General features: G+C 35.3%; 1 protein-coding gene across 1 annotated transcript in view; it reads left to right on the top strand.

Moving 5' to 3' along the window:
• tusc3 (tumor suppressor candidate 3) overlaps window positions 1-12,397 on the top strand; it is an 84,357-nt gene that overhangs the window by 56,949 nt on the left and 15,011 nt on the right. Inside the window, exons 7-8 of the mRNA XM_012874181.3 lie at window positions 5,530-5,593; window positions 9,158-9,232. Of these exons, the coding sequence (XP_012729635.3) occupies window positions 5,530-5,593; window positions 9,158-9,232 (139 nt within the window). The remainder of the gene's footprint in view (window positions 1-5,529; window positions 5,594-9,157; window positions 9,233-12,397) is intronic.

The following is a 12,397-nucleotide window of genomic DNA, read 5'->3' as shown; positions in this document are numbered from 1 at the left end:
AAGCAGGGCTGCAAGCTTTGCTAGATGGCTTTAGCCTTACTTTTTAAAAAGCCTTTTATACCAACACTTTGGAGCAGCCATCTAATTTCCATTAAATCTTGACAAATTGATTTTTTTGTGTAGTTCTTATGAAAAATATTCAAATATCAGTGTCCTCAAGAAAAGAGCACAGAAACATTGAGTTTCACTGTATTGATCCTATCTCTGAAAAAATAACATGTATTCTTGACATTTTTTTTTAGAAACATCCTAATGAAAATGTACTGATGAATATTTTCCTCACAGCAGGTGATTTGTGTTACATTTCTTATGCTAGCTTGGGTCTTGATTAAACTAAGCTCTTGGAATACTAATCATGTTCACAACAGCCTCAAACAGCTCACTTCAAAACCTGAGCTGACGGGGTTTTCTGCAGGTTGCAAACAAGTCCATGCACATTACATGTGTGCTAAAATCTTGAAAGAACTTTTGCTTAAATGTACTTGCATATAGTGTTATTTTTTTTTTTTACTTTTAGCTTCAGTTTTTATACTTTTGGTAAACCCAATTAACTTGGTAGTTCCAACATAAAATCTAAAAAGAAGAAAAAGAAACTAATCCATCAAATTAATTGGAGTGGCTGTACATCACAATTATACATGCCACGTCTCTAGTGTAGATCTTAACTCCTTTAAACTGTTCTCAGGCAGTCTAAAGTAAAGAAACATGTCACATGTGTTTAGGAAAATTTCATAACATGTTACAGTGTAATATTTGTATAACAAACTGTATAATCACCTAAAAGACCATCTCCAGAAGGTTCATGTAATTTCATTCTTTATCAAAAAAATCTCTCAAAGTAACAGACTCAAAAACTAACTAACAAATAACTGATCCTTTTGGTGACAGGCCTACAAGTGATATTATAAAGGTTATATTTCTGTTTTACATCTGTTTAGTTATCATTATTTACCACCATAGGACCCAAAACCATTTTTTGTTTTGTTTCTTTACATGTACATCTGAAAAAATATTCAACCTTTTCCACAATATTTTTTTTCACTTATTTTAGAAACAAATGTTATATTACATGTAGAGTAAAATACTTCAGGCTTTTATTTATTTCTGGTTACTTTGATGATGGGTGTAGATAACGAACATCCAAAATCCAGTGTACAAGATAAAAATAAAAAAATACAGATAAACATAAATAAAGGATATTTTAAACAGAAATAACAAGCTTTTGAAAAACATGTTAATTTCTATGAAGTCCATGCCTGGTTGGACCTCCTTTTGTATAAAGTATTACATCAATTTGGTTTGCCCATCGAGGTGATCAGGCTGTGGTACTGCTGTAGTGTCATGGTAGGCCTGGATGCTTTGATAGTGTCCTTCAAGTTATCCACATCATTGGGTCTGGTGTGTGGTTGCCCAATATTAGAAAATCTTACGATAACAATGACATTGGGAAATATTAAGATGAGAATTTCAGCTGCAATGTATGTCTAATTTAGGCTTTCCTCTCTTTCTCATCTGTGCTTCCATCCTTCTGTGACCTTTACCATTTTGGGCATTGTCATTTGTGTCCAGTATGAGCCTCTGCTGCCTTGAGACTTTCAACTTGCTGCTTAACTTGCATTTGCCCAAAAATTGGCAGGTTCAGCACTGGCACCCTGTTCTTTTCACATATGAGAGCAAGTCCATGCTGAGCTCATGTGACAGATCTCATAGGGTCTGGAGGAGCTGCAGTGAACGTTATGCTGCCTGCAACATTACAGCATTATTCGTTTGGTGGTGTGGGTCTGGGGAAGCATATCCAAGGAACACACAGACCTGTGAAACATCTGGAAGGACCTCAGGACACCATCCATCGTTTCATAATGATCGTACCGAACGTTGTCAGGCATGTATACAAGCACATTAGTGCAGCCGATTGTACCATATTCCACAAGAATTGTTCAAATTGAGATACAATCTTAAAATTTGGTACCCTTCAAGGTTCACTCTTTTCAGAAATACAATTTGAAAGATGGCAGTCATTTTTCAACATGGCTGATGTGCCTGACCACATATAGATTTTTTTCTTCCCCCTTTTTTTTTTAGCTTTGGAACATTTTTAAGATAAAAAAAATACTTCTTGCTAACCAGATTAATGAGAAGCAACGTTTTAATTATTGTCAGTCTATAATTGGAATTTCAAGATGGTATCTGAAATACTCCATTGATTTTGATTGTTTATTTCTAAGGAACTGGTGTGCACATAGATTCTGTGGGTGAAAGAGTCCAATTTAGCCATTTTACATTTGTTAGTACAGAGATCCTATAATTATAATGGAGTGATTCCAACACAACCAGGGCACACTGGTGACACCACTGCTGTGCAACTCAGTATGGAGTTCAGTGTCAGTTTATCTATAATGTAGTATTAGGCTAGTAATTGTAGTGTAATGTAATTTAGTGTCCCACATGCTTTCTAGAAGCCCTGTATCAATTAGCTAGTAGACAATAGTTAGTTGATAGTTTTATAGTAGCACCTGAGTTGACAGGAGGTGCCAGCACAGGAAAACCGAGCCAAGGATAAAGGGGGGCTAGACATGACTTGCTCACTTACATGGGTGGTGTACAGATCACACGGGACTTAAATGGCACTGAAAGTATGATCGGGGTGTAGGTCACCCGCCCCTGGTTGTATTCCTTACCGTAATGTGTAGTTAATTTGGTTGGGTGGTAAAAGGAAAGCCCCCGCAGCCTTAATCAGAACGGAAAATGCCTGATTCAAATTCTATGTTCTCATAACATAAACTGACTAGTCAAAATATTGGCAAAAGACGGGATTTAACATTACTTAGAAGAACCCATTATTTCTTTAAACATAACAGTTTTCATTTACCCAAGAAGGGTTTTTTCTTATTTCTGATCTAAAATGAGAGTGGCATCTTGAAAAAGATGAATGATGTAAAATGTTAATTGGGTTTAAAAAAAAAAGATTTAGCAAAATGTTAATTGACATTAAACCAATCAAAACTCTATCATTTCTGACAGGCTTTTTTGTGTTTCTGTTGGTATTTCGAAGCTTTCTTTGTTTATGACATAAATCGTTCTAAAACAATAATAATTTTACAGAATAAATGTGTCGATTGATACAAATATTAGTTTAAACCAAAATTTTCCGGGGTCTGAATGATTTAGAGCTTAAATGTACAAGTTAAACTGACGTTTAAGTTCATTCATTTGTATAACTATTTGGGGTGAAATCCATTTTTAGAAGATAATTGTGTTAGTTTAGGTTTTACATAAATGTTGGTGTTACTTGAGGAAATGGTGGTTGTTTTTACTTCCGTGCCACCTGAATGTTTGACTTTCTAACTTCACACACAGTCATGCGTCCCTCAAATGAACAAATTGGTTGCAAACAACAAACTTTATCAGAGCTTTCAGGTGCTTATGTAGATCAGTGAGACATGCACTCTGTGCTCTGCACTCTAATGAATAAAACTCCTGCATTCTAATCCATCAGATTAATTGGAAGTGCCCGCCCATGGATTGAGGAATTTTTCATCCCAAAAGCGGCGTGTCCGCTTCCAACCTCTGTGCATTTTCTTTCTTTTTTTGTGGCTAAAGGGCTGTATTCTGAAATATAGTGTATAGTGTATCTATTTCTCAGGGTATAGTGATATTGTCAGTCTAATTTTGTGTGATACTGGAAAACCTTAGTAATCTGAATGAACAAGCTTTCATTTATTTTCCACATTCTCTGCATGTTTGTCCAGAAATCTCACTACTAGGGCCAACTTTAAAGGGAACAAAGTTAAAATAACAGGTATGCTGTCAGAGTTAATGTCATGCATTTTATTTAAGATATGATGAAATAATAACTTTAATTTTCACCCTTTTTTTTGTAGTGACAAGGAATATAAGGTTTTAACTCTAATTGAATCCTAATCAGAAAAATGTTTTCCATATTGCTTGAAAAAGAACCTTTCCTATTAGATCTATAAAGACAACCATATTACAACCATCTGAATTGTTAGAGCAGAGCACCAAGTTTGTGTTGGATAGAATTATTTTTGGTGTTTTTTTTTGTCTTTGTCTGCTTTCAAATGCAAACGTTCTTTATGTGTCTCCACTGAAGCAGGACAGCATGCCTACCTCCTTTGTCATCTTCTATTCTACTCTCCATCCTTAAACACTGTGGCAGTCAAGTGGAAAACCAGAGTCTGTGTACCGTAAACTCAGATGCTAATAATTTTATGTTTGCTTCATTTCTTTAAGACCTCGGTTTTGTCTCCCATGGTATTTCACCGTGAATTTCCCAATTGCATTCTGACAGACGTCTGTCGAATTGGGCCTAAGACTTTCACCAGAAATGCTCGGTTGTGCAGCTTCAAAGATCACGCTGAATCAAAATCCCTGTCAAAGACTCGCTTGAGTTGAGTCAAAAATAGTAACTTTTTTGGTCATGCATGAATTTTAATGTAATGACACAATTAGTTCTTGCAGAGTTTGCAGTCTTGTGGTCTGGGAACCTTCCGGACCTCGGTTGTACCAGCTGGTGTTGATTTATATATTTGATGATTCTTGCTTTTAATAGAGACGTCCCAGTCATTCAGTAATGACTCTCATTGCCCAGTGCAGGTGTGAAAAAAGTTACCTCAGCTGCAGCTCTTTATTCTCATTTCTTTTTTTTTTCTTTTTTTTATCAGCTCTCTGGCATCTGTCATAAAGCCTTGAAAATTGACTACCACTGATAAGAAGTGAGTTAGGGGAGTGAATTTTCAACAATTTATATGAAGTTCATGTTTTGCAAGGTTTGAATTGCACCGTTTACAAATGTATAAATTGCAAATCTTCCACAGCAAGTCTCTACTACAAATTGGTTGGTAAATGATTTGATACAGCCTTCTATGCCAGTGTAAGATTCACTGTTGGTTCAAGTTGACCTTGCTGCTCTCAGAGGATGATTTGTCTTCCCATAACACACATGCACAGATTTATTCATGGAGTGACCTACGCACAGGCTCGACTTAAATGTTTCAACCCGTCTAGGTCTACAGAAAATTGTCTCCTGGCAAAGAGACAATTCTTGACATTACATGCCAGTTTCCTGTTTTCAGAATAATAAAGTAAAAGATATGATTAAGTCAGAGCTTGAATGCCATTTGGCTGCAGCTGAGTATAGGTTATCTTATGTGAAGGACTGTTATTGTATTCAAAGAATAAAGGGATATAATTTAGCTTTGTAGGCTGCAAACGTTTCTTTATTTGGATGGTACTTGATCAGATAATTATTTCATTTATATTTTTTCCTATATTTATTCTCTCTAAGATTAAACTGTCTGAAGAGAGGTATTTTAATGTTTGGGGGGGATTTTAAATAAATAAAAAATGTAATTTGTGATGGGAAGGTCTACCATTACCTATGCTCCATTTGATGCTTGTAGTTTCCTACAGCACATTCATTTTACAAATTTCTCCTTGTAGCTGAACAAGTTGCCAGTTGAAAATAACACTGCCAAACCTAACGTCTGTCTCTCTTTCTCTTTCCCACAGAGTTACATCCATGGCAGCAGCCAGGCTCAGTTTGTGGCTGAATCTCACATCATCCTTCTTCTGAGTATCCTTTTGTTTGCTTGTTTATTTTCTATAGTCTCCAAAATGCAAATCACAGAGAGCAATTTTAAGGTCTCTGAAATGTCTGGGGGTCATCTTGGCAATATTTCTCCTTTTATTCACCAAAAGGATATACAATACACAACTGAAGCTCTTTCTTATCTGTATTTGCAACTAAAATTTTGTTGTTCTTTTTTTGCACAATATAGAAGCAATGCCATCTGTGTGCATTATTTAAAAAAGGATGCCAATTTGACTTAATAAATTGTCAAATTGCCCATCTTTAATATTTCATTTTAGGTGATTTTTTGTTCCAATGTCATCAATTCATGAAAAGCTCTGTGGGTGTTTGTGGACTTGTTTAGCAGAAGATATATATATATAGTTTTTTTTTGTCTGTCTGCATTTTTCTACCTTCTGCTTGCATACTGTGTGCTTCCTCTCTTGCTTTTCTGTTTGTAAATACAGCTACCATTCACTCATAACTGTTACATTAATCCCAATGGAAATAACTGGTCCAGGTTTGCACCTGCTGCAGAGGAATATTCGTTTGTTCATTCCTGCAGCATTTAGCCCTCTCATCATATCTTCATGGAACAGGCATGCCTGTCCAAATGTTGACACATCAACTCTTGTTTTTTTGTGCGGGTATTGAAAAGACCTTTTTAGAGCATCATCTATTGAGAAAAATATAAATATTTTTAAGAACCATGCTCAGAAAAAACATCCATTTATTCTCTGATTCTTTCAGGTATAAAAAGCAACAGCTGTAACAATCTGTGAGATGGAAAAATAATCCATAAAAACTTTTTTTAGTACCTCTAGGCCTAGCTTCTGCATGCCGATTTAATCTTCTTTACAAAATGGTTACCACCTGGCATGCCTGCCTGTTTGCAAATTGTTTGCAAAATGTTACTTGGACAAATATTTTACTGAACAGACAAGACCAAAGTGCAACTGTCTGGATTTAGTGAGAAGGCTTATTTTTGGAGAAGGAAAATGCTTCTCACAGGAATCTGTCACAAAGCATGAGCCAAGTCAAACTAATGATTTTAGCTGCACTGGGATTGTGCGTTTGAGAAAAAAGATCACACCTGCCTCTGACATATGATATGACAGTAGCTGAAAAGTAGTTGAAATTCGTGAACATATTTTTTTTCCCCACAAAAAATAGCTGTTATTACTGTTATATCATTCATATGATAGAAATGTATTTTCTGAAATCTTAAGCAGATTAACATTAACAACCTTATTACAAAACCATGTACTGATTTGTATTTTAGCATGTCTTCATAGCTTCTCTTTAGGGTTAGGGCAGATCCAGATGATGCTTTGGCTTCAACTCAGTTTCTCGCCATGCAGAAAGCTTTAGCGCCCCATTAGCTTGCACTTAATCGTGGTTTTGTATTCATAGCACGCTGAAGGAAACATTCTATAATAAGATCCAAGACTAGTCAGGCTGTGTTTGCAGGTATTATAGAACAGCTGATTTCAAATGTTAAATTAAGGAAAATGGGTTTAGAAAATTGTGAAAAGTATCTTGTGATTAAAACTGTTTACCCTTAACTTAATAGTCGTTTCTGGATTGTGTGTTTTCTGAAAGCTGTCTCTTCTCATTCAGTTTGTTGTTGATGTTTTCAACAAATAATTAAATATAGTTGCGTGCATTATTAGTATTCAATAATAATTCCCTTGATATAAGGAGAATGGGCCATTTCTTGATTTTGGACAGAAACATAAATGGTTCAAAAAAGAAAAAAAACGTTTTTAAAAAATTTCTTTAGTGATTGGTTTATACAAATTTCCACGAAATCTACTTACATGAAGTCCTTTAGGGAGAGAGAATGAAAAATAAAATTAGTCTTTTCAGAAACCTGTAAAAAGAGTTTCATTTTCAGAAAAAAAATGTGTATCTGATATATTTTTGTTTCAGAAGATAAATGCATGTCAAATAATTTATAACCGTCTCAATAATCGATGTTAAGATCTTTATAGACATTACAGTAGTCAAACCCCTCTTTGGTTTGTTGACCATCGTTTCACATCTTTCCACTAGTATTTGATTTTAATGAAGTCTGAGTTTGGAAAGCCTTCTTGCCAACATCCTAATTTTTAGCTCCCTCCACATATTCTCGCATCAGATTTAAAGGTGGACCTCAGCTGGGCCTCTCCAAATCATTAATATTAGGCAGATGAAACACATTGATAAAATTAAAAGATGAGTGTAGACCTAAATCTGCAATTAGAATGAATAACTGTAGCCTTTTTTCAGCCAAGTTGCCGTTATTTTCAACTTGGACAAAGAGCGAGCATTATTTTAAGGAAAGTTTAGAAAATAACATTGTGCAACTGGTGAATTTTATTTTTTTCTTTTTTTTTATACTTTGGATTTTTTTTAGGTGTATAGACATCTTCGAAACTTCCATCATTGTTTTATAAATGTATAATGATTAATATGAATATTATTAATTATTCTGTTACATTTTTTTCAGATATGCACTTCATCTTGTTACACATTCCACTGTGCAACATGGATCAAAAAGAGCACAACAGTGACTGACAGTCTTTTTGTGCAATATAACAAACAGCTATTTCAAAATATTTATTTAATGCAAAATATATTGGAGTGTTACAGGGTTCCAGAACAATTTATATATATGAACTGCTAGACAAATCCACCATGGAAGTGGCCCCAGTTCTGCTCAACATAATGGGGAAGACCTATGATTGCTGATGATGATAGCAACTCCATTGACATTTAAAAACATCTGAATTATCATGTTCAGCTCTTTTTCTATGGAGTCTATTTGGAAGTTAACAATGTGTGATAACCACATGACATTTAAATCTAATGTTGCCTTTTTAAACCTAGAAAACATGTCTGAATAAAAGATTGGACTGTAAGTTTGTTAAAATATGAATATGTTACAAATTTAGGCTTATAAACATAGTGTGTCAGGGCTAATGAGTGCACTGTGCTTTTCTTAGTTTATCACTGCAGTGTTGACTAAACTAAACTGTGAGCTTTTTTTTTTTTTTTTTTAAGATGATGAAATGTGGAGTCCATTGCAATATTTTCCTTCCTCAGGCTGCTTTGCTGTGTACTGCAGCATATTTATGTGATTAGTAAACATTAGCCCTGACATGGGTTTATCTTATGGTCTGCAGCTATGTGATCTCTTCTTCATTTGATAAATAAAACAAAGAATTACAGAATTTTTGTACTTCATAACATCCATTTTCTTATCTAAAGTCACTATAAAAACTAATTACTGATTAAAATTTTACAGTAAAGTTTTATACGTAAAGGAATTATGTATAAAACTAAGTAAGTTACCCTGACCTAGTCTCAACAAAAGTAGTTATTTGAAATTGCTGCATGGTATGCTATTAAAGTTATGCATCTCCATGGACTCTTTCTAGTTTGTTTAAAGGTTTTTATTTATATGCATCTATATGCTAAGCTCTAAATGCATCCATATGTTCAAAAGTTCCTTCTGGGTCATTTTGTTTTTCCAGCTCCTTCCTGCCTCATATATGTGTTGTTTCCTTGACAACATTTTCCCAGATGCTGCGATCACCATGGGAATGGTTCTGCTCAACGAAGCTGCCACGTCTAAGGGAGATGTTGGCAAGAGAAGGAGTAAGTGTTTTTTTTTTTTTTTCTCCATATTGGTCTTTGGTCTTTTTTTTTTTTTTTTTTTGCCTAACCTTGTAAGTTTTGTTAGAAGTATAACCAGTAGATGTGTGTTTGGTTACCTGGTTGTTAAAATCAATAAGCATTTTAAAGGTAAGTGGTTCATTTTCCAAGGCATGATGTACTGTCTCTACTTCGTTTAAAACGGTCCTGATGTTTAAGTTGTCAAAACAGGATCATGGTATAAAACATATGCGCAGTTTAAAGGTTTTAATAATGGAAAGTGCAACCCAAGACACTTAAGATTTAAGTGCAGGGTACAGTCGGTCCTCGCACATTTTTGGCACATTAAGTTGTCAGCTTTCTATAGTCATTACCAAGGTTTCAAACCTTAAACTTTTTAGCACTCTGGCTTTTTCAGTGTCGGCAAAATCCTACCTATAGAAATCCAGACAGGAATTAAAAAAAAAAAAAAAAAGACTTTTGAAACATTACACACGCAATCCATTGACCTGGCTGTTATAGATGATTACTCAAAGAACTTCAGCTGTTGGCATTTTCTTTTTTTAGAGGCATGGATGCTATTATACCGCAGAGTGTTGAATAGGATCATATATTAAAAACATTCCTAATATTGATATATATTCACTTGTCCACCTTTTTACTCCGTTTTACTGTCATGTTCATATGTCAGCAAAAGAGGAAAAAACTACTTGGGTGTTACTGGTCAATTTTGTGCTATATGAGTTGGGATCTAGTTGTATTTTTAGACATCTCTAATTTGAGTGAAAACACTTTCTTTGATGAATCGGTGTGTTGAAGCACTTTTAAGAGCCCTGTCAGCGCTTTTCGGCCACTTACAAAACTGCTTTGTGGAGACGTGCCCTAAAGGTAAGATTACCCAAGAGTTCTTGTTGAGACATTAAAACTAGGAAATTAAAATTAAGTGCCCCAAGCATGTTTTTTCTGCACTATCAGGCTAAACTTGCACAGACTATAGATGCATGCTGGGTGTACAACCTTCCTATATAATGTGTAGTGGACAAATGATTCTTGGTGGTATTGGTCATCAGCCTTTATTTAACACGCTTCTAATTACCTTGGCTAATTTAAAAAGAGTGTATACTGCTATACAGCTATGTTGATGTGGATTGAAATTTATTACAAAACACACAGTAGTCCCACAAAAATATGCCTGTCCTGAAATCTTATGTTTATTTTGAACACAGGCAGTCCATAAGGGTGACGTTTAGGGATTTAAAGTTGGTGTAATCAGTAGAGGTGACGTTTAAATCCCTGGCATACTGTTTACATACCGCTGAGTGCTGCTATACAGCATTATCCACTGCTACTTGCTCTAATAGTTCACATGGGAGATGCAGCATGCATAAACGGAGTTGCTAAATTGGTAGATGCAGACTGTTATTAAAGGGATATGTGGAACACTGGTGGACACTAAATGAAAAAAAAGAGATTAATGTAAAAAATTATGACAATGTGAGTAAAAGAAAATCCAACATAGACAAGAAACCATCAGATACAGCAGGATCTCAGGTTAATAATTAAATAAAGCTTTGGCTATGAAGTTGAGCTTGTCAGACTAAATAGAAATATTTTTTATATATCTCCTCCTGAATGAAATGTCGGTTCTTGACAGATTAGGTCAAATAAATTTTGTGGTATTGATAAAGGCACCACTTTCTACCACTGCTTTATTCAGTGATATAGTAGAGGCAGGTGCATCTATATAAATTGGAATATCAACAATTATTTTTATTTTATTTTTATTTAACCCAAAAAGTGCAACTCTTAGAGGTTCATTACACACAGAGATATATTTCAACCATTTATTTTTCTTTATAATTATGACATACGGCTAATAAAATGCCCAAAGTATAATTTTAACTGAAAATTATATTAAATCAAACCAATTGGGGAAAGGGATTTTCAACTCGTAAAAGTGTCAGCTTACTGAAACATATGTTCAGTGTATGCACCCAATACTTAGAGGCTCCTTTTACATGAAATGCTTATCAGTGCACAGTGGCATGGAAGTGATCAGCCTTTAGCTCTGCTGATCTGTTAAGGAAACCCAGGTTGCTTTAATTGCCGCCTTCAGCTTGTCTGTATCGTTGTCTCGTGTCTCTTATCTTACTTTTGATCTTAGGTCAAGAAGAAGGTGATTAAGTGAGGTGAGACTGTACTGGTTAATCAAGCACAATTATTCTGTGGTCTTTAAACCAGCTATTTGTCCTTTTTGGAGTGTAGGAAAATGTTAAGTCTTCTCTTTGTTCTTAGAGACGAAAATGGGGGTTGGATTACCTATAAGCCATTATTAAAACTAACTGAAAAATATGCTCGAACTATACAATCCTGTGAGTAATAAAGATATGTAACAGGTTCTTGACCTTCTGATTTGAACTACTGAATAAAATTTTATAAAATTTAATTTATATAGCACCAATTCACAGTGTGTCTCATCTCAAGTCAAATTCAATCAAATCCTCCAGACAGATTGGTCAAAAAGTTTCCTTTCCAAGGATAACAAAAGGATTTGCCTCCCATTCTGCTTCCACACCGGGCTCACATTGAATGCAGTGTGGGTTGTGGTCCTGATCCAGTTCCCGTTTTCCACAAACCCTCACTCACACTGCTCCAGGGCGGCTCCAGTTGTGCAAATGGCACTGGCGAGTATAGTTCATGTGGACCTTTCTGTTGCTATCCCTCATAAATGACTATCGATATAAATGATTCAAAAACAGCCATGGTTTTAATTTTCCTCATGTTTGTGTCGCCGTTCTGTTTACACTAGTCAAACTACAAAAGTTGGTGCTGTGACTTTATTCTGAAATTTACCAGAACTTTATCCTGTCTAGCACCCTACATTTCCTGTTTAGCCCTACATTTCCTGTTGTTGTGGAATTTTTCGCAACGCCGCACGGCCTCAGTAACTGCACACACAATCGCATGCGACTGATGTGAGTTGACACATAGCTTTTTAATTATCAGGGTAAGTTGCGGCACCGCAACCGTAAGTGCACCACATTCAATGTGACCCCGGAGTTAGACACTCTAGGAAACACCAGTAGACCTGCAGGCAGAGAGCGAAGTGCTCTGCTAGGAACATACAGGGTAATCATATCTTTGATATAGGATGTATATAAAAAAAAA

Source organism: Fundulus heteroclitus, unplaced genomic scaffold (assembly GCF_011125445.2).
Source record: "Fundulus heteroclitus isolate FHET01 unplaced genomic scaffold, MU-UCD_Fhet_4.1 scaffold_74, whole genome shotgun sequence".
Lineage (NCBI taxonomy): Eukaryota > Metazoa > Chordata > Actinopteri > Cyprinodontiformes > Fundulidae > Fundulus > Fundulus heteroclitus.
Note: the sequence above shows the minus strand (reverse complement) of the source record. Positions and strands in the feature narration are given on the sequence as shown.